General features: G+C 41.9%; 1 protein-coding gene across 3 annotated transcripts in view; it reads left to right on the forward strand.

Moving 5' to 3' along the window:
* The first annotated feature begins 4,228 nt into the window (after positions 1–4,228).
* Positions 4,229–23,168, forward strand: part of ZNF286A (zinc finger protein 286A) — a 29,270-nt gene continuing 10,330 nt past the window's right edge. The window contains exons 1-5 of one of the 3 annotated variants that reach the window (XM_082705772.1): positions 4,229–4,669; positions 5,066–5,300; positions 6,500–6,588; positions 10,036–10,150; positions 11,353–11,442. In XM_082705772.1, coding sequence (XP_082561898.1) covers positions 5,264–5,300; positions 6,500–6,588; positions 10,036–10,150; positions 11,353–11,442 — 331 coding nt within the window. In that variant the 5' untranslated portion in view covers positions 4,229–4,669; positions 5,066–5,263. The remainder of the gene's footprint in view (positions 4,670–5,065; positions 5,301–6,499; positions 6,589–10,035; positions 10,151–11,352; positions 11,443–23,168) is intronic. The other 2 variants (XM_082705771.1, XM_082705773.1) reach the window with 2 other exon arrangements.

Here is a 23,168-nt window from a genome sequence, read left to right on the forward strand (position 1 = left end):
TGTCCTCTGCCAGTCACCTGCTAAATGACCAGCTACTTCCCACCCCTTAGGTCAGAACATTTTCCTGGGGTATTTTAGGGTGTTGTTAATTTAAGTCTTCAACCTCTCAAAGCAGGATGGCCAAGATTAGGTGATGTATAAGCAGCTTGGGTATTTTATCAGAAAGAAATTTCCTATGCCGTGATTCCTAAACCTGACTTGCTCTGTAAAATACATGAGATCACCCCTTGTGTGATCTTCAGGGCCCCTTCGCAATCTAGCAACCCTTGATTCGTGCAATCATAATATGCCAAGGAAGAGGGATTTAAAGGGGGATTATCTGGGCGCCTGGGTGGCTCAGTGGGTTAGGCCTCTGCCTTCAGCTGGGGTCATCATCTCAGGGTTCTAGGACAGAGGCCCGCATTGGGCTCCCTGCTTGGCAGGGAGCCTGCTTCCTCCTCTCTCTACCTACTTGTGATCTCTGTCAAATAAATAAAATCTTTTAAAAAAAATAATAAAGGGGATTATCTGCACTGCCTCTGCATTCCAGCGGGCTTACAAAAAAGGGACTGGGACCAAGGAGAAGAATGCCCACCTGGCAGGTAGGACACGTGACCCTCAGAAGGCAACCACTCACACCGCCAGATGCACTTTTCAGAAGACAGCCGAGATTCTATCAGCTTCCTCCTCCTGCCCAGGTTGAGCAGGGGACACGCGGGCTAGGGGGCCCTACTGCCAGGGGTTGGCACATTAGGCTCTCGGGGGAATAGGCTCCAGGCCCAGGACTCCAACACCAGGACGTACAAAGTTGTTGGCCTCTGGATGCCCCCCAAAGAGAGTCAACGTTACTCCCCCCAATATGCCTCAGCCCCTCTGGCATTTCAGGGGCCCCCCAACCAAAGGCAAGAGGCCTGCCCAGCGCCCCGCAGGGGTCTGGCCCTGTGCCTGGGGTGGCACGGAACGCCCAGTTGGTCACAATGGCGCTGGCGGGCAGCGGGGACACTCAGTGCGCGTGCACTCCAGTGCACTCCAGCACACACGAGGGGCTTGCCTTTGCTTCCGGTTTCGGTGAATGGAGGCTGGTCTGCTTGATGCCCTAACCCAGGGTGGTGCAGGGCACTGCTGGGCAAGGCAAGCCCCAGGAATACCCAAGGAATGGGATCCTCACCCCCTCCCCTGCCCTTGGAAATATATGTTCTACCCAGCATTCCCACAGTAGGAGTCATTTTGGGGATGTAGCCTTGAGAGAGTAATGTGTTATTTAGACCATGTGGACTGAATCCAATTAAAGCCTGTACAGAAACTTTACAAGATTCTGGTGGGCAGGTGCAGAGATCAACTTGTCTCTTGAACAGCTGCTCAAGAGAACCTAGTATATTAGTTCCCTTGCTTATTAAAATTGCTGCCTACCAACCTGCAGAAGTCTGCCTCTTCCTTCAGTCTTTCCTTGCCATATATGGGGGCCAGTTTCAAATCCCACCTAGGGAACTCCCAAGGTTGTAAATCAAAATTTATGTTGTTATATTTTATTATAATATGCAGTGTCTTTTCATATTTTTCTTGTTTGACTTTCTAGGAGATCTTTCTATTGAAGTTCCTAAACTTTCATTTCTCTATAATCCTTGGTTATTATTTCTTTAAGTGTTTTACCTGTTTATTCTTCCTTTTCTTTTAGGATTCTCATTATATAAGTAACTATTCAGTCTCCATGTTGCTTAACATTTCTTTTCTAGGGGCACATGGGTGGCTCACTTGTTAGACATCTGCCTTCAGCTCCAATCATGATCCCAGGGTCCTAGATCAAGCCCGGCATCAGGCTCCCTGCTCAGCCAGAAGCCTGTTCTCCCTCTTACACTTCCGCTGCTTGTGTTCCCTCTCTCGCTGTGTCTCTCTCTCTGTCAAATATTAAATAAAATCTTTTTAAAATTTTTCTTTTATATTTTTCAACTTTTTATCCATTTCTGTCTCTTATGGAAGAGTGGTGCCCAGCTTTAAAATTTACTCTAGCGTTATACATTCTGGTATTCAATAAAATATTGACTATTTTATTTCAACCATTTATTTTTCACACATGGTTTCGTTTTTATGATACATTCTCACTAAATATTTCTTATGCCCTCCTTTATCTTTTAGGACAGCTTTTTTTAAATACATATATTTTATCCTAAATGATCCACTAATTCTGCTTTATCTTCTATAAATTGTCCAGTTTAATTTTTTTCAGTTTATTTTCTTTTTATGGCAACAGAGTTATGTAAACCCATACTCTCCAGGCCCAGGTTATAAGCTGGTAACACAGGATGGGAAGGGAACCAAGCCCTGGAGTGTTTCCTCAGTCTTCTTCAACTCACCAGGAAGTGCCCAAGCTGTAGATCATATGTTTGTATGCAGACAGGGCAAAGACTATTTAGGGGAATTTGAGTTATTTTAAAAACAGAGAATTTATGGCATTTACTACTCTCTTCCTACCAGATGATCTTATCCCTCAGAGAACCTTTCTATCTCTACCTCTTTTTTTTTTTTTTACAGTAATTGCCTGGCTCAGTGTGTGTGTGTGTGTGTGTGTGTGTGTGTGTCAGAATGGGAGAAAGCTCAATAAAACCCTTTGAGGTGGGTATGATTGCATCTATTAATATCCACTCTTCTCCTGGCCCTGTTCTAGGGCTACCCCGTACAATGGTGAAGGAGTGGGCAAAGAATTACACAGGGTAGTGTGGGAGTAGATGGAAAGGAGCACAACAAAACACCAAAAAGCACCCCACTTCCTAGGACCAACTGTAGCCATCTACCTTCCAGAGGGTTTCCAATCAATTTTTGCTTTAAAGATTTTATTTATCGGACAAAGAGACACAGCGCGAGAGGGAACACAACAAGGAGAGTCGGGGAGAGAGAAGCAGGCTTCCCGCTGAGCAGGGTGGCAGATGTGGGGCTCAATCCCAGGACCCTGGGATCATGACCTGAGCCAAAGGTAGACGCTTAATGACTGAGCCACCCAGGTGCCCCGCCAATCAATTTTTCAATAGTTTCTCAATTCAACAACCTCCCTCCTTCCAATGGATATTCAGGTTAGGTTTTGGGAAAGGAGTTAGTCCTCTACATTAGGATGCTGTATTAGTAATCTTTTCTTTGCTAGCAATATTACTATATATTTAGTGGCTCAATACAGCATACATTTATTATCACATTGTATCTTTGGGTGAGGTCTGAGCACAGCTTATCTGGGTCCTCTGCAGCCAGCTATTAAGGTTTCGGCCAGGACTGGGTTCTCATTGACGATTCTACTAGAAATGATCCGCTTCCAAGCACCTGGGGTTTGTTGACAGATATTAGTTCTTGCTGACTGTTGGCTGAAGTCCACCCATAGATCCTTGCCATGTGAGCCCTCCAACATCACACCCTTGCTTCATCAAAGCCAGCAAAGAGTCTCCAGCCAATAGGCAAGAAACACATCACCTTTGTTGTGTTCAATTGTTTTAACAGTAAGTCCCAGGTGCTACTTAACTCCTGAAGAGACTACACAGGAAGAGAGGATTACACAAGGGTGTGAGCCACAGCAGATAATGGGAACCAGAGAAGGAGTACCTTCTCCTGGGGACTAACAATCATCTTTCCTCAAAGTTTTTTGAAAGCCATTTCAAAAGTTTTAAGCAGTAAAGGAACATTAAATTCTGGCTCTAGAATGATCAGTGCCCAGAAAGTGTGGAGAATGGACACACAGGAGAGAAAAATGGAATTAGGAAGATCACTTAGGAGACTCGGTGTAATCCTCGTGAAATGGTGGTGGTCGGAGATAAGGGAAGGCCAGTGGGAATAGAAAGAGATGAACAAAACTGGAGAGCTGTTTAAAAATGTAACAAATAGGACTTGGAGATAAATAGTTTAAAGGAAGAGTTGAGGATATTCTGGTTCTGGCTTTTGTGAACGGGTTTGTGGACAGTGAAAACAATTCACTGAGAAGAGGAAGAGCAGTTTAGATGTATTTAGATGTTTAGTTTGGGGTGGGTAGCTTCGTGCAAGAGCAGAATCGGAGACTAACAGAGCAAACAACCTCTTTATATAAATTAAATTTTTACGGCTGCAAGGAAATCTGTTGCTCCAAATTTGTTGAAACTGGCTGAGTCTTTTCAACTCATCTATTTCATGCAAGTTAATTTGCAGTATCACAAAGCAGTCTATGGATACAGGAACATCGGTCTGGGTAGACAATCCGCTGTTCTCCAAAACACGACTTTCACGTTGTTTGAAGGCAAAGGCTGAGTTTGGGGAGGACAAAAGTATGGGAAAAGACATATCCTGTAATATAGTTTACAGGTAAGTCATTAGGGTTGAATTCCTCAGCAGCCCTAAGCACTGCGGGGCAGTCCCACGAGCACACAAGGCTCGGGTACCGATACCAACTCTGCTCTGTCTCTCCACGGTTAGTGCTCTGTCTTGGGTGAATCCGACACCAGCACGGCGGCCCGATACTCTCGCGAGAGGGAAGGAGACCACAGCTCCCTCGATTCTCCCAACCGCGCCACGTGTGCTCCCACCTGCAGAGAAACGGAGTATGGCAACGCCCAGGGGCTTCTGGGATTCGTAGTTCCGGGGCTGGCTGAGGCCTGGCAGCCTTGCCCCGCTCCTTCTTACGCATGCGCGACTCCGAGCCGGCCCAAGAAGTTCGTAGCCTTTGTCAGGCCCGGGATGGGAGGTGAGTTGGCCGTTCCCATGGCGCTCTTCTCCACTCAGCCTGGATGGTGGCCCCTAGGGCATCAGTTCATGCCCAGTCGGGGCTGGAGTGCGCGTTTATGGAGGGGGCCTCGAGGGCGGACCATGAGCCCCATCCCTTCGCGCTCCGTCCCGAATCCCTCCCGCGGCTGCCGCCTCCCCGGGACGCGGGTGTGAGCGCGGTGCTGGCGGGGGCGCGAGGGGCGGGGCGCGGGGCCTTGGCGGGGCGCGGGGCCAAGCCCGGAGCGCGGCGGGATTTGTCTGCGCGCCTGGTACCTGGCTGGTCCCTCGCAGCCGCCCAGTGCCCCCAGGGACAGCTGCAGGCGGCAGGGACAGGCACCTGGCACCCAGCCTCAGGGATGCTGTCCCCGGTTTCCAGATTCCAGCCTCGTAGGACCGAGCCAGGCTCGAGAGTGAGGAAAAATCCCGACCCGATCTGATCGAAGCCTTCCAGCAGAGCCCCCGGAGAGAGGGCAGGAAGGAGGACGAGGCCGCGGGGGCTTCTCGCTGTTCTGCCGGGAGAAGTCTGAACTGGGTGGGAGATCAGAATATTCGGAACCCGGAGCAGGGAGTGATCATGGAGACCGACTTGGCCGACAAGCCTGAGAAGAGAGGTAGGAGTTGCTGAAGTGTTGTTGAACTTGTGTTAGGGAGGGAGAAATTCTTGCCTCCCGACAGGAAAATCAGTTGCCTCACAGAAGGTGGCTTTTGGCCGAGAGGGCTGTCCGTCTCCTTTGTCTGGGGGACCCATGGGCTCTTGCAGGGAGCACGAAGGGCTTGGTGTGGGATCCACCCTCTCTCCTCTCCAGCTGGGCGCATAATGGACCCTTCAAAGCCACCCCCAAAATCCGAGCGTAAGGTTAGCTTCTAAGGCGTGAGCAGAGCCTCGATTACTTTTTCCGCACACATTCTTCCTCCCAGATGATTATGCCAACTTAGCCTCAGTCGTGGGTCTGAGAATTTCGCTTTCTGGTTGGCAAAATATTTTCCACACCTTTTATGCCACTTTGCACGATTACCATGTGACTTCAATAAGCAAATCATTTTTTGTGTTATATAGGAGAAAGCGGGTCTAGAAGTCAGTAACTGACCTCCAGTTTACCAGAGCAGTCTTTGTTGAAGTTTGGTCTGTGACCTCCTACATCAGGATTACCTTCCTGAGTGCCTGTTAGATTTCTAGATTGCCCCATAGATTCAACTAATGATAATTATTTGGAGGTGGTATGCAGCAATCTTCGTTTTAAATAAGCTTGCAGGGTGATTTCTGAAAGCTACTGAGCCTGTTTTTTTTTTTTATATGGGCATTAAGCTCAGGGGGAAAACTGACTTAGTTTTATTTCTAGATCAGAGTGTACCATCTTTCCAGAATGTGTTAGAATTACAGCAACTGAGTGAACTTAAGTCCTGAGTAGCAACACTTCTTCTTTTTTTTTTTTTTTTTTTTAAAGATTTTATTTATTTATTTGACAGAGAGAGATCACAGGTAGGCAGAGAGGCAGGCAGAGAGAGAGGAAGGGAAGCAGGCCCCCCTGCTGAGCAGGGAGCCCGATGCGGGACTCCATCCCAGGACCCTGAGATCATGACCTGAGCCGAAGGCAGTGGCTTAACCCACTGAGCCACCCAGGCGCCCTGAGTAGCAACACTTCTAGACATTTCTCCATGATCCCGGGATCCTGGGTTTTTGGGGGCTCCCTCCCTTTCTTTACAGTGTTTGTAGGGAGCATCATTAGTATGGGGAGGGAATTTTCGACTTGTAAATCAAAGTCACAGGATGGTTCTAGGCCCTATCATTATACTGCTTTCTTGTCCTTAGCTCTGTCTTCCCAGGACTCTCCCTTTTCCCCAGAGCAGAGCACAGAAGAGGGAGAAGTGGCAGCTCTGCGCCTCACAGCTAGATCCCAGGTGAGTGTGAGTCTCTGTTAAAAATAACTCCTCTCCCCGTTATTTCTCAGATGTACTCTCTCGTTTTTGATTTGGAGTTTCTGTGTCCGGTAGAGCCCGTATAGAGAGCTGGATTCCAGCTCTAAGAGACTCCTTGAGTATCTAATGAACTTGGTAGAAAATGGCTAGTATGTACCTCTAGTACCTTCTCCACCTAGTGTTTATTGTCATTATCAGTAGGTATGTAGAAAGCCTTGCCCTTCTTTTAACTTTTATGCTAATTTCTGTGCTTGAATAACATAGGAAACTATTTTGAAAGATGTGGCACATACCTATTGAAATATGTGTCTGTCTAGGGGAAACAACATACATATGACTGTTAAATAGAAGTGTAAGAAAGCACCTTAAATGCTGAAGCGAATTATGAAAACAAGGGTTCAAATAGTTCAAAGAAGTGCTAAAAGGGGAAAGCCTGTGCAGGATTTAATTTAAAGAGCTAGAATCCGGTCTTCCGTGATGATGAACATTGAAGTATTTTAGAGGTGAAGTGTTAACGTCTGCGGCTTACTTCCCTTATATCAAGGATTGTTGAACTTGAGTGGTGGCTGTACCATATGGGTGAATAGTGTGTTAGTCTCTCAATTTTTTTGTATATTTGAAAGGTTTTTTTTAAAGATTTATTTATTTGACAGATCACAAGTAGGCAGAGAGAGAGAGAGAGAGGAGGAAACAGGCTTCCTGCTAAGCAGAGAGCCAGATGTGGGGCTTGATCCCAGGATCCTGGAATCATGAACCGAGCCAAAAGCAGAGGCTTTAACCCACTGAGCCACCCATGCACCCCTGTATATTTGAAAGTTTTTATGAAAAGAAGGTGGGTAGGAGAAAAGAACTCTCCATGATGTGTGTGGCTTACCTCTGTTCACTTTCTCTTTGCTACTATAATCAGAGTGTAAAAAGTAGACATTGCACTACTATTACTATTTGAAAAGTGACTTCTCAGGATCCCTTTTTTTTTTTAATTTTAAGTTTTTTTTTTTTTTTTAATAAGTTTTTTACTTATTTAAGCAATCTCCACACCCAACTTGGGTCTTGAATTCATGACCAGAGTCATACACTCATCCGACTAAAGTCAGCCAGGCATCCCTTCTCAGGATCCTTCTATACTTGCTTATTTCCATTGCTTTCTCAGCTGCCCTACATGATTACTGAAGACTTTTATCAGTCAAGAAGTTGTAAGTTGCAGCTCATGAAAATTCAGATTGGCTTAAGCAAAAAGAGTTAATTGAGTCACATAACTGAAAAATCCAAGTGTGGCTAGAAATAGAACCCAGACAGTAATATTAGCATGTATTCTCTCCATTTCATTGAGTTTTGTTTTTTGTTTTTGTTTCTCTCATTGTGTTCTCAAGCAGGCTTTTTTCCTTAGTGCCTATTCCTAACAAATTCAAGCTTACATCTTCCTATATTGAAGACCACAGAAAAAAGTTATCTTATCTCCTAGTCACTGAAACCCAGGTCCTGGAATTAACTCTTGAATGGGTATGAGGAATATTCTGCCACCATTATTGGCCAGATATAGTTGTAATTCTCTAATTAATTGGTGAGGCCTAGGGAATATACCTGCACACACTCAAACAAATACACATCCCATCCATGAATCAGGGATGGAATTAGTAATACCTGAGCTATACTAACAGTAGCCAAACATAGTGGCCAGAGGAGAATCAGGGTGTAGGTACCAGAGGAGAAGTGAATGCTTTATATATTTCAACACTTTGATATTGGATTTAAGACTGTTAATAGCTTCAGGATGGATTAAACCTTTTTTTTTCTTTTAAGATTTTATTTATTTATTTGACAGAGAGAGAGATCACAAGTAAGCAGAGAGGCAGGCAGAGAGAGAGAGGAAAGCAGGTTCCCTGCTGAACAGAGAGCCTGATGTGGGGCTCAGTCCCAGGACCCTGAGATCATGACCTGAGCTGAAGGTAGAGGCAGAGGCTTAACCCACTGATCTTTTATATAAATTTTAAAAACTGTCTTTTGCATTGCATTAGATTTTGTTTGATGCTAACAACTATCTTCCTTACTGGAATTTGCCTGGGCTGGTTGCTTTTTTCTTTTTTTTTTTATCTTTAACATATTAGATTTTTAAAAAATATTAAAAGTTTTAATTCTTGCTCACTGTAACCAGGTGAACAGCACAGATATATATAAGCATAATATTACTTGCCTCCCCAAATTCAGCCCTCCCCCTCTCCCTACAGAGGAGTACAGTTTGGTGTATATCTCTTTCCACTTCCCTCTCATCCCCAACTTTGGGATTTTTGTTTGAGTGTCCTTTCTGTAAATAGGATGTGGGTTTTTTTAAAAAAAAAAAACACCTTTTTATACGGTAAATGAACTAAGTCATATTAACTTTATGTTTCAGATTTTTCTTGCCACATGATTTTTATAATTGTTTATTATGCTTTATTTCTTTTGTATTTTCTGCCTTTCATGCAATAGCTTGCATTTTTGTTTGTTTTTTTCCTTTTAATGGTTTGGAAATTAATTCCTATTGTGTGTCATTTTAGCTACAGATATGCAGATTATAGGAACAAGGTCATTTTTCCCTTATAATATCTACTCAGTGGCTACTTAATGATTTTCATATTGTATTTTATTTTCCAAAGATGATTCTTGATTTTGTTTTATTACTTAAGTCTCAGATTATTTCTACTTTGGAAACTTTATTTTGAAATAATTTTAGATTTAAATAAATGTTATAAGTAGTAAAAAGATTTTTCATATACTCTCCAGTTAGTCTCCAAAAGTTAACATTTACCTTACTTTTTATAATTCATCACAGCTTTTATATATTTTGTGTTATATAAACTTGACTCTGTGATATTTACACAGGAACATTTTTAAGTTATATCTGTACCTTCAATTAATTTGTTCCTGTTAGTTTCTAGTTTAATGCTTTTTCCTTTGAATACTGTGCTTGACTGTCAGTCTTCTCACTGCATGACTATTTCACATTTCCAAATCCTGTGTTTCAGTTCATCTTCTGTTTGGCTAGATTGATTCTTTAAGTTTTTATTGAGGACTCAAAAGGAGAATGACTCAGACATGCCTTTTTCCTCGGGCCGAGTTTTGTTTACTTTGCCAAGCTGCACTGTTGACCCGTTGATTCATGTTTTAACTTTGTATTCCCTAGAAAAATGATAGTCTCAATGGAGAAACCGTAGTCTTACCTCTTTGGATTCTCATACTGAATCCGTAGTCTGCCTGGCACATGATTGATACCCAGTGACTTTATACCTAGAGTATTCCGAATCTGAGTACATTAGAATGCTTATCATTTATTACTGTTATTTCCTGTCCTGTGTATAGCTTACGCGTCTGCTCGAGGGCCAGCAGAAACTGGGGGTTGAAATTGAGTCTGTTAAGTGAGAGATGGTGAACCAAAGTATGTTTGTGTCTTAGGCATCAGTGACGTTCAAGGACGTGGCCATGGACTTCACCCCAGAGGAGTGGGGGAAGCTGGATCCCGCACAAAGGGAGGTGATGCTGGAGAACTATAAGAACCTGGTCTCGCTTTGTAAGGATGGGTTCTCATCATGACTCTAGAATCTGTGTATGGGGACATCATTATGTTACTGGAAGTGAAATAGCTTAACGAAGCCTTTACCTTTGCATTCAGAAATCATAAAGTATTGCTCCCTTTGGGCCCAGAGAAAAATCTATTTCTGCCATAGTTTCTTGGTGAAATGTCTACGCTGGTTTTGTGTCAAAATTCTTTTTCGAATGTTAGAAGCCTAATTCACACTGGCTTAAAGGGGATAAAAATATTGATTCAGGGAATCCTATATACTGGCAGAAATTTTCTTAATTTTTTTAAACATGTGGCTTGGCATTGCCCTGTCTTAGCTTTATTCCTAGGATCTCCCCCTGTGGCAGAGATGGCCATTGGCAGCTCCAAGGTTGCATGATTCTTCTAGTTAGAGTACTCTCCAGCCAGTAGGGATCTTGTGTTCACCTATCTGGGGGGATGTGTGTGCACGTGTGCATAATGTGTGCCCCTATATGATTCACACTGGGTAGAAGAAACTATGTTAACTCTTCCCAGTGATAGTTACACATGAACATTGTAAATTACATCTGAACCCCTAATTTGTTGCCATCATTTTCCAATTGAATGCTTTTGGCCTTGAGTTCGTTTTGTGCTTATGTAGTAAATTCTCTAAGAAAGTGGGTTCTGGTAACTAAAGAAGGAAGAAGAGAAAAACCTTTAGAAAGAAGACAACAATTCTGGTCACCATGGTCACAACTTTTAGCCACTGAGGTCCGCTTTCTTCATCTCTTCCCAAAGCTAAAGCACTCACCTGTAGTGTCTCCCTGGAAGAGAGAATTCCTCAATAGAGAAATAAAGAGAAATTCTCTTCTCTCTGTCTTTTAAAGTAAGCTTTCTGCCCAGTTTGATTCTTGACCTCATGACCCTGAGATCAAGGGTCCCATGCTCTGTGGACTGAGCCAGCCAGGTACCCTAAAAGTTCTCTTCTTTTTGACAGGCAAAAATATCTGCCTTTTCCAATGCATATAAGCGCCTTCCCAGACCCAGACTCTTGCTTCAAATACTTTAAGCGGCATTCAGAAGCCCACCCTCCCTCATTCCTGATCTTCCTATAATACCCTGTCTTTGTAGATCATAGGATTGGGTCTATGTTATAGAATAGGTCTTTGTGCCCATCACAGATAGTTAAGTCCTGTTTCTTTTTTGTTCTTTCTTTTTTAAACGAGCAGGGCTTCCAGTTTCTAAACCTGAGAACTACAGTTTGGAGAATGGAAAAGAACCATTGGTGCTTGAGAGAAAAGCCCCCAAAAGCAACTATGGTGAGTTGGCCAAATGGGGGTCTCCAGAAATAACAGCCCCACAGGACAGCAGAAAGGGGCACTTTTCAGTGCTTAAGAGAGAATATTAGAAATGCCTATGTGCTTTTATTTTAAGTGGTGCACTTATTTTAAGTGATAGAGCACTGTGACTAATATAAAAGTAGAGAAGAAAAGTAACATATGGTTTCACTGTCAAAATCAAACATAGGCGGGACGCCTGGGTGGCTCAGTTGGTTAAGCAGCTGCCTTCGGCTCAGGTCATGATCCCAGCGTCCTGGGATCGAGTCCCACATCGGGCTCCTTGCTCCGCAGGGAGCCTGCTTCACCCTCTGACTCTGCCTTCCACTCTGTCTGCCTGTGCTCGCTCTCGCTCGCTCTCTCTCTGACAAATAAATAAATAAAATCTTTACAAAATAATAATAAAAAAAAAATCAAACATACGCTAATATTCTGTTCCTCTTTCCTTTGTTTCTTTCCTCTGTTTGGCAACACAAAATAAAAAATATCAGAACTGGGGGCGCCTGGGTGGCTCAGTGGGTTAAAGCCTCTGCCTTCAGCTCAGGTCATGATCTCAGGGTCATGGGATCGAGCCCCACATCGGGCTCTCTGCTCAGCAGGGAGCCTGCTTCCTCCTCTCTCTCTGCTTGCCTCTCTGCCTACTTGTGATCTCTGCCTGTCAAATAAATAAATAAAATCTTTAAAAAAAAATATCATAACTGTACGGGTCTGTGAATTTTCACAAATGAACACGTTCATGTAACTAGTGTCAATATCAAGGAGCAACCCTACCAGCCTAGCAATACTCTTGTCACTCATTTCTCCCAAGGATAACCTTATCTCAACTTCTAACACCACAGACTAATTTTGGCTGTTCTTGAACTTCATACAGACTACGTTCTAACGTCTGGCTTTCTTCACTGAATGTTACTGTGAGAAACAGCCATGTCTTTGCATGTAGCTGGGTTCCATTCTGTGTTGTGTGGTCTTTCACTGGTCTAGACCAGTTTATCCATTCTCTTGGGATGGGCATCGGGGAGGTTTCCAGTTTGGGGCTATATGAGTAGCGCCACTGCGTATATTCTTTGGTATGTCTTGTGGCGAACCCATAGAGGCAGACCTTGAAGATAGTATGGGTTAGGTTTCAGAGCACCAGAGTAAAAGTGAGCATTGCAAAAAAGGAAGACAAATGAATTTTTTGTTTCCCATTGTATGTAAAAGTCAACATTTATACTATACTGTAGCCTAGTAAGTGTATAATACCATTAAATCTAAAAAAAAAAAAAAAGTGTATACACCTTAATTAAAACATATTGTTAAAAAATGCTAACCATTGCGGGGTGCCTGGGTGGCTCAGTGGGTTAAGCCTCTGCCTTCAGCTCAGGTCATGATCTCAGGGTCCTGGGATCAAGCCCCGCATCGGGCTCTCTGCTCAGTGGGGAGCCTGCTTCCTCCTCTCTCTGCCTGCCTCTCTGCCTACTTGGGATCTCTGTCAAATAAATAAATAAAATCTTTAAAAAAAAAAATGCTAACCATCGGGGTGCGGGGTGGTGCAGTCGGTTAAGTATCCAACTCTTGATTTTGTCTTAGGTCATGATCTCAGGGTCCTGAGATTGAGCCCAGCGTTAGGCTCCAAGCTTGCTTAATATTCTCTCTCCCTCTGACCCTCTCCCACTGTCACTCACACTTTCTTTCCCAAAAAAAATGCTCATTGTCATCTGAACTTTTAGCAAGTCATGAACACTGATGACATCATCATAACAAATATAATAATAATGATAAAGTTTAAAATATTGCAAGAATGTGACTCAGAGACACAAAATGAGCAAATGCTGTTGGAAAAATGGAGTTGTTAGACTAGCTTGATGCAGAGTTTCTGCAAACCTTCAATTTATAAAACAAAACAAAAACGCAGTATCTGCAAACTCAGTGAAGTAGACGATAATGAAAGCAAGGTGTGCCTGTCTGTGCGTTTCTGTTGCATTAACACACGGGGAGCAGTGTTGGGTCCTGGGATAGGTGCATGTTTACTTCTGGTAGATAACTGCCAGATAGGCTTGCAAAGGCATTGTCCTAGTTACAGTTGCACTTCCACTAGCAGAATATGTGATTGTGGGAGCTGCTCAGCATCCTTCCCAGCACTTAATATTGTCTGATGGCTTCACTGAAGCCATTCTTATTGGTGCATGAAATCTTTTCAATAAATAAGAAGAGTTGGGGCCCCTGGGTGGCTCTGTCAATTAAGAGTCCGACTCTCAATTTAATTTTAAGTCATGATCTCAAGGTCATGAGATCGAGCCCCACATGGGGCTCTGCGCTTGGTGGGGAGTTTGCTTGAGATTCTCTCCTCCATCTGCCCATACCCCAACTCCTGCTTGCACACTCTTTAAAATAAATAAAATCTTTTTTAAAAATAGAAAGTTTCTAAAAAAGGAAAAATGTTACAGATATAGTTGAAGTCCTTTTGCTTTCTCCATAGAAGTAACTAGTTGGGATAAATCATTTTAATGTGTTTTGTGTATCTTGAGAGTTGGTTTAGGTCCATAACTAGAGTAAGAACTACTGGATCTTCAAGTATCACGTGTTTAGCTTTCTTAGGACCTGCCAAGGTCCTACCACCATCCTGGCAAACAGTTGATACTATTGCATTTAGTAATTTGTGTCAGTCTGATGGGTATGAAATGAAATTTCTTATTTGTTTTTTTAAATTTATTTTATTTTATTTATTTGAGAGAGAGAGACCATGAGAGGGGAGAGGTCAGAGGGAGAAGCAGACTCCCCGCTGAGCGGGGAGCCCAATGGAAATTTCTTATTTCTTAATTTACATTTCTCTAATTTCTTAATTTACATTTCTCAAACTCATGAGTTTGAGTATTTAATATGTTTATTGACTATTCAGGGTTCCTCGTTTGTAAATTACCTGTTTATGTCTTTTGCCTTATTTTTTGAAATTGGGCCATTCCCATCTTTTTCTTGATTTGTTGGAGTTCTTTATACATTTTCAATAGTAATACATGACAGAGGTACCATTAGAAATCAGTGAGGGAAAAAAATGGTCCTTTTTATCTGTGGCTTAGTCTATTTTAGGGTGTCTTATGCATAAAGAATTTTAAAATTTTAATGTTATTAGATTTATTTCTTTTTTTTAAGTGCTTTACTATTTTCTGAATTACTATTTTCTTCCTTATTCCAATGTTGGGAAGACGATCTCTACTTTATTCTAAAATGTTCAAATTTTGTCTTAAGGGTAGGACCTCTTGGGGGTTTTTTGCATGCTATGTGAGTAAGGAACTACTTTTAATTTTTTTTCCATGCTGAAAACTGGTAGTCCAGAATCATTTATTGAAAAATCTATGTTTTGTCACAGACTTGTAGCGCTAACTCTGGTAGACTCTGGTCCCATGTATACTTTGGTCTGTTTCCAGGCTCTTTGGCTTATTTGTCTGTCTGTACCACATATATATTTAATGTAAATTGTGAACATTTTAAACTCTGTATATGGAAATTAATCAGTTTTAAGTTTATAACAATCAAGCAACACATTGTTTGAATTATACTTTATAGTATGTATCGCTAAAATGAAACTTACTGTCATATTCTGTTTTTAAAATCTTCTTGGTTTTGGAATGTTGAGTTTTTAAATCCTCCCCTGTGATCATAAATATGTCTGTTTCCTCTTGTATGTAGGCCTGTCAGTTTTTGTGACTTTCCTATTCACCACCCTTCTCCCTTTTTATGTGGGAGATATTGCCATTTTCTGAATGATCTAAAACTCTTCATACCTGAGGCATTTATTATTATTGTCAGACATTTTTTCTAGCTTTTACTTTTCGGCTTTGCTTTTTAATGTACAAATTTAATGCATTACAGTCTTCTCCATTTTCTTTCATTTTTTTTTATAAACATATTTTTATCCCCAGGGGTACAGGTCTGTGAATCGCCAGGTTTACACACTTCACAGCACTCACCAAAGCACAAACCCTCCCCAATGTCCATAACCCCACCCCCCTTCTCCCAACCCCCCTCCCCCCAGCAACCCTCAGTTTGTTTTGTGAGATTAAGAGTCACTTATGGTTTGTCTCCCTCCCAATCCCATCTTGTTTCATTGATTCTTCTCCTACCCACTTAAGCCCCCATGTTGCATCACCACTTCCTCATATCAGGGAGATCATATGATAGTTTTCTTTCTCCGCTTGACGTATTTCGCTAAGCATGATATGCTCTAGTTCCATCCATGTTGTCGCAAATGGCAAGATTTCATTTCTTTTGATGGCTGCATAGTATTCCATTCAATTCCATTGTGTATATATACCACATCTTATTGATTCGTTCATCTGGTGATGGACATCTAGGTTCTTTCCATAGTTTGGCTATTGTGGACATTGCTGCTATAAACATTCGGGTGCACGTGCCCCTTCGGATCACTATGTTTGTATCTTTAGGGTAAATACCCAATAGTGCAATTGCTGGGTCATAGGGCAGTTCTATTTTCAACATTTTGAGGAACCTCCATGCTGTTTTCCAGAGTGGTTGCACCAGCTTGCATTCCCACCAACAGTGTAGGAGGGTTCCCCTTTCTCCACATCCTCGCCAGCATCTGTCATTTCCTGACTTGTTGATGTTAGCCATTCTGACTGGTGTGAGGTGATATCTCATTGTGGTTTTGATTTGTATTTCCCTGATACCGTGTGATACGGAGCACTTTTTCATGTGTCTGTTGGCCATCTGGATGTCTTCTTTGCAGAAATGTCTGTTCATGTCCTCTGCCCATTTCTTGATTGGATTATTTGTTCTTTGGGTGTTGAGTTTGCTAAGTTCTTTATAGATTTTGGACACTAGTCCTTTATCTGATATGTCATTTGCAAATATCTTCTCCCATTCTAACTGTTTCCTTTCCTGTGCAAAAGCTTTTGATCTTGATGAAATCCCAATAGTTCATTTTTGCCCTTGCTTCCCTTGCCTTTGGTGATGTTCCTAGGAAGATGTTGCTGCGGCTGAGGTCGAAGAGGTTGCTGCCTGTGTTCTCCTCAAGGATTTTGATGGATTCCTTTCTCACATTGAGGTCCTTCATCCATTTTGAGTCTATTTTTGTGTGTGGTGTAAGGAAATGGTCCAATTTCATTTTTCTGCATGTGGCTGTCCAATTTTCCCAACGCCATTTATTGAAGAGACAGTCTATTTTCCATTGGACATTCTTTCCTGCTTTGTCGAAGATGAGTTGACCATAGAGTTGAGGGTCTATTTCTGGGCTCTCTATTCTGTTCCATTGATCTATGTGTCTGTTTTTGTGCCAGTACCATGCTGTCTTGATGATGACAGCTTTGTAATAGAGCTTGAAGTCCGGAATTGTGATGCCACCAACTTTGGCTTTATTTTCAATATCCCTTTGGCTATTCGAGGTCTTTTCTGGTTCCATATAAATTTTAGGATTATTTGTTCCATTTCTTTGAAAAAGATGGATGGTACTTTGATAGGAATTGCATTAAATGTGTAGATTGCTTTAGGTAGCATAGACATTTTCACAATATTTATTCTTCCAATCCAGGAGCATGGAACATTTTTCCATTTCTTTGTGTCTTCCTCAATTTCTTTCATGAGTACTTTATAGTTTTCTGAGTATAGATTCTTAGCCTCTTTGGTTACGTTTATTCATAGGTATCTTATAGTTTTGGGTGCAATTGTAATTTCTCTTTCTTCTGTCTTGTTGTTGGTGTAGAGAAATGCAACTGATTTCTGTGCATTGCTTTTATATCCTGACACTTTACTGAATTCCTGTACAAGTTCTAGCAGTTTTGGAGTGGGTCTTGGGTTTTCCACATACAGTATCATATCATCTGTGAAGAGTGATAGTTTGACTTCTTCTTTGCCAATTTGGATGCCTTTTGTTGTCTGACTGCTGAGGCTAGGACTTCTAGTACTATGTTGAATAGCAGTGGTGATAATGGACATCCCTGCCGTGTTCCTGACCTTAGCGGAAAAGCTTTCAGTTTTTCTCCATTGAGAATGATATTTGCGATGGGTTTTTCATAGATGGCTTTGATGATATTGAGGTATGTGCGCTCTATCCCTACACTTTGAAGAGTTTTGATCAGGAAGGGATGCTGTACTTTGTCAAATGCTTTTTCAGCATCTATCGAGAGTATCATATGGTTCTTGTTCTTTCTTTTATTGATGTGTTATATCACATTGACTGATTTACAGATGTTGAACCAACCTTGCAGCCCTGGAATAAATCCCACTTGGTCATGGTGAATAATCCTTTTAATGTACTGTTGAATCCTATTGGCTAGTATTTTGGTGAGAATTTTCGCGTCTGTGTTCATCAAGGATATTGGTCTATAGTTCTCTTTTTTGATGGGATCCTCGTCTGGTTTGGGGATCAAGGTGTTGCTGGCCTCATAAAATGAGTTTGGAAGTTTTCCTTCCATTTCTATTTTTTGGAACAGTTTCAGGAGAATAGGAATTAGTTCTTCTTTAAATGTTTGGTAGAATTCCCCTGGGAAGCCGTCTGGCCCTGGGTTTTTGTTTGTTTGGAGATTTTTAATGACTATTTCAATCTCCTTACTGGTTATGGGTCTATTCAGGCTTTCTATTTCTTCCTGGTGCAGTTGTGGTAGTTTATATGTTTCTAGGAATGCATCCACTTCTTCCAGATTGTCAGATTTGTTGGCGTAGAGTTGCTCATAGTATGTTCTCATAATAGTTTGTATTTCTTTGGTGTTAGTTGTGATCTCTCCTCTTTCATTCATGATTTTATTTATTTGGGTCCTTTCTCTTTTCTTTTTGATAAGTCTGGCCAGGGGTTTATCAATCTTATTAATTCTTTCAAAGAACCGGCTCCTAGTTTCGTTGATTTGTTCTATTGTTTTTTTGGTTTCTATTTCATTGATTTCTGCTCTGATCTTTATGATTTCTCTTCTTCTGCTGGGCTTAGGGTTTCTTTCTTGTTCTTTCCCCAGCTCCTTTAGGTGTAGGGTTAGGTTGTGTACCTGAGACCTTTCTTGTTTCTTAAGAAAGGCTTGTACTGCTATATATTTTCCTCTCAGGACTGCCTTTGTTGTGTCCCACAGATTTTGAACCGTTGTATTTTCATTATCATTTGTTTCCATGATTTTTTTCAATTCTTTAATTTCCCGGTTGACCCATTCATTCTTTAGAAGGATGCTGTTAAGTCTCCATGTATTTGGGGTCTTTCCAAACTTCCTCTTGAGGTTGAGTTCTAGCTTCAGAGCATTGTGGTCTGAAAATATGCAGGGAATGATCCCAATCTTTTGATACCGGTTGAGTCCTGATTTAGGACCGATGATGTGATCTATTCTGGAGAATGTTCCATATGCACTAGAGAAGTATGTGTATTCTGTTGCTTTGGGATGAAATGTTCTGAATATATCTGTGATGTCCATCTGGTCCAGTGTGTCGTTTAAGGCCTTTATTTCCTTATTGATCTTTTGCTTGGATGATCTGTCCATTTCAGTGAGGGGAGTGTTAAAGTCCCCTACTATTTTTGTATTATTGTTGATGTGTTTCTTTGATTTTGTTATTAATTGGTTTATATAGTTGGCTGCTCCCACGTTGGGGGCATAGATATTTAAAATTGTTAGATCTTCTTGTTGGACAGACCCTTTGAGTATGATATAGTGTCCTTCCTCCTCTCTTATTATAGTCTTTGGCTTAAAATCTAATTGATCTGATATAAGGATTGCCACTCCTGCTTTCTTCTGATGTCCATTAGCATGGTAAATTCTCCCCCACCCCACTTTAAATCTGGAGGTATCTTTGGGCTTAAAATGAGTTTCTTGGAGGCAACATACAGATGGGTTTTGTTTTTTTATCCATTCTGATATCCCGTGTCTTTTGGTTGGGGCATTTAGCCCATTAACATTCACGGTATCTATTGAGAGATATGAATTTAGTGCCTTTGTATTGCCTGTAAGGTGACTGTTACTGTATATGGTCTCTGTTCCTTTCTGATCTACCACTTGTAGGATCTCTCTTTGCTTAGAGGACCCCTTTCAATATTTCCTGTAGAGCTGGTTTGGTGTTTGCAAATTCTTCCAGTTTTTGTTTGTCCTGGAAGCTTTTAATCTCTCCTTCTATTTTCAGTGATAGCCTAGGATATAGTATTCTTGGCTGCATGTTTTTCTCGTTTAGTGCTCTGAAAATATCATGCCAGCTCTTTCTGGCCTGCCAGGTCTCTGTGGATAAGTCAGCTGCCAATCTAATATTTTTACCATTGTGTGTTACACACTTCTTTTCCAGGGCTGCTTTCAGGATTTTCTCTTTGTCACTAAGACTTGTAAATTTTACTATTAGGTGATGGGGTGTAGGCCTATTCTTATTGATTTTGAGGGGTGTTCTCTGAACCTCCTGAATTTTGATGCTCGTTCCCTTTGCCATATTGGGGAAATTCTCCCCAATAATTCTCTCCAGTATACCTTCTGCTCCCTGTCTCTTTCTTCTTCTTCTGGAATCCCAATTATTCTAATGTTGTTTCGTCTTATGGTGTCACTTGTCTCTCGAATTCTCCCTTCGTGGTCCAGTAGCTGTTTGTCCCTCTGTTGCTCAGCTGCTTTATTCTCTGTCATTTGGTCTTCTATATCACTAATTCTTCCTCTGCCTCATTTATCCCAGCAGTGAGAGCCTCCATTTTTTATTGCATCTCATTAATAGCTTTTTTGATTTCAACTTGGATAGATTTTAGTTTTTTTATTCTCCAGAAAGGGCTTTTATATCTCCCGAGAGGGTTTCTCTAATATCTTCCATGCCTTTTTCGAGCCTGGCTAGAACCTTGAGAATTGTCATTCTGAACTCTGGGTCTGACATATTACCAATGTCTGTATTGATTAGGTCCCTAGCCTTTGGTACTGCCTCTTGTTCTTTTTTTTTGTGGTGAATTTTTCCGCCTTGTCATTTTGTCCAGATAAGAGTATATGAAGGATCAAGTAAAATACTAAAAGGGTGGCAATAACCCCAGGAAAATATGCTTTGACCGAATCTGAAGAGATCCCAAATCATGAGGGGGGAGAAAGGGGATAAAAAGAGGTTAAGAAAGAAAGAAAGAAAGAGAATTTAAAAAAAGAAAACGAATAAAGAAAAATATAAAAAAGAAAAATATATATATTAGATAAACTAGTTAAAAAACGTTAAAAAAGGGGTAAAAGTTAAAAAAAATTTAGCAGAAGAATAGAAAAAAAATGAAAAAGAAAAAAAAATTAAATTAACTGCAAGACTAAAAAAATCACAGGGAGAAAGCCATGAGTTCCGTACTTTGCTTTCTCCTCCTCTGGAATTCCGCTGCTCTCCTTGGTAGGTGAACTTGGTCTTGGCTGGATTTCTTGTTGATCTTCTGGGGGAGGGGCCTGGTGTAGTGATTCTCAAGTGTCTTTGCCCCAGGTGGAATTGCACCGCCCTTACCAGGGGCCAGGCTGAGTAATCCGCTTGGGTTTGCTTTCAGGAGCTTTTGTTTCTTGAGTGCTTTCTGTAGAGTTCCCGAGGACGGGTATACAAATGGCGGCCTTCTGGTCTCCGGCCCGGAGGAGCCGAGAGCCCAGGGCCCCACTCCTCAGTGTGCCCTCAGAGAACAGCGCCCAGTTACTCCCGTCTGCCTGACCTCCGGCCGCACCTGAGCTCACCAAGCCTGTGGCCAGTTCAAGGTAACCCTGAGCTGTGAGCTTACTGTCAGCTCTGTCTCTGTAGCCGGCTTTCCCGTTCCAATACCCGCAAGCTCTGCGACACTCAGACACCCCCAATCCTTCTATGACCCTGCGGGGCCTGGGGCCACGCTGACCTCGGGTGGGCTTCGCCCGGTTTAGCCTCTGGAGCGATGTCCCTCAGCGGAACAGACTTTTAAAAGTCCTGATTTTGTGCTCCGTTGTTCCGCTGCTTGCTGGGAGCCGGCCCCTCCCCCCGGGGGTCTATCTTCCCATCGCTTTGGATTCACTTCTCTGCCAGTCCTACCTTTCAGAAAGTGGTTGTTTTTCTGTTTACAGAATTCTTCTCTTCGATCTGCCAATGGATTTGCAGGTGTTTGCAATCTTTAGACAAGCTATCTAGCTGATCTCCTGCTAGCTGAAGTAGTCTCAGACTGCTACTCCTCCTCTCCATTTTCTGATATTTGATCAGTGTTTCAAAAGTTCTCCCTCCAAGATGAAAGACATATTTGCTTCTGTTCTATTTGTCTTTTAATTTTTCTTTTGAATCCATAATCCATTTGGAATCACCTCATCTCTGGTGGTATCTTCTTAGGTTTGTTTTCTGAACACTTGCGTGTTTGAATGGCTCAAGGCTTGGTTTTAATCTCTCATCCCTCTATGTATTTGGAGTCATAAACTTGAGCATCTGCCTGGGACAGCAGGTAACACACCTGAGTGAAGCAAGCTGGGTAAGCAGGTGGGGCTGATATACTGGAAGAGCACACAGCTCAACAGAAAGGAGTGGCCCTCTTTCCATTTAGCTGTCGCTCAAGAGCTGGCAAATTTTTTTATGTAAAGGGCTAGATAGTGAATAATTTATCTCGTGAGACATATGGCCTCTGCTGCAATGACTCAGTCTGCCATGGTGATGTGGAAAGCAGTCTTAGTTCATAAATGAATGGGTATGGTTGTGTTCCAATAAAGCTTTATTTAAAAAAAAAAAAAACAGCAAGCTATAGTTTCTGGTCTTTGCTCTGGCTGGTTGTTGACATGCAGTATGCCTCTAGTATTTTCCAAAATTACCCAAAATTTGAATTTCTGTGTGAAGTCTCCCCAATTTTAAATGTTGTCGCTAATCTCAAAAATTTGTGTAAACAATGTAGACCAAACAAAACATGTCTGAGGGTCAGGTTTGTCCCACTGACCACCTGGTGGCAGCCTCTACTTTGTCCCATAACCAAATTATTAGCTCTGTCTAATGAATCCCAAATTTGTATCTCGAGCCTAGATCTCTCCTTCAGCCTCCTGTTCTAAACATTTGTGTAACTATTTGATGTTTCCATGTGCCTATGATAAAGATAACCGCAATACAGCATGTTTATTTTTTGTGAAGATTTTTATTTATTTACTTGCAGAGATCACAAGTAGGCAGAGAGGCAGGTGGGGGGACAGGGAGGAGCAGGCTCCCCACTGAGCAGAGAGCCCAGTGCGGGGCTTGATCCCAGGACCCTGGGTTCATGACCTGAGCCGAAGGCAGAGGCTTTAACACACTGAGCCACCCAGGTGCCCCTTCAGTTGTCTTAATGACACTCACTGTTTTACCAAATTACACAAGCCAGAAATGTGTGAACAGTTTTTACACTCCCTCTCTCCTTTACCCAGTTCAACTTCGCATTTATCCAGTCATCCTGTAAATTTTTTTTTTTTTTTTTTTTTACTGTTAGCATCCCTCTCTCTTTTGTTGGCCTGGACCATTGTGGTAATCTCAATTCTGCCTCTGTCCCCATAGATTTACACTAGTCTATATCACAGTGTGAGTGATGTTTTCAAAATACAGATCTGATGGTGTCATTCTTTGGCTTAAAACACTCCAGTGTCTTCCCATTGCTCTTAGGATAACAACCGAAATCCTTGAGGCCTATACAGTCTTATAAAATCTGGCTTTTACTCATTATTCTAATCTAATCTCACACCTGCTGTCCCTGTTTTTGTACTCTAACATAGCGGTTCTTAAGTACTTTGCCATCAAAGGACCATGTTTAAAATTACTGAGGACCTGAAAGAGCTTTATTAAATACACTTATATTTTATGTTTGG

The sequence above is a fragment of the Mustela nivalis genome, assembly GCF_964662115.1.
Source record: "Mustela nivalis genome assembly, chromosome: 17".
Classification (NCBI taxonomy): Eukaryota; Metazoa; Chordata; class Mammalia; order Carnivora; family Mustelidae; genus Mustela; species Mustela nivalis.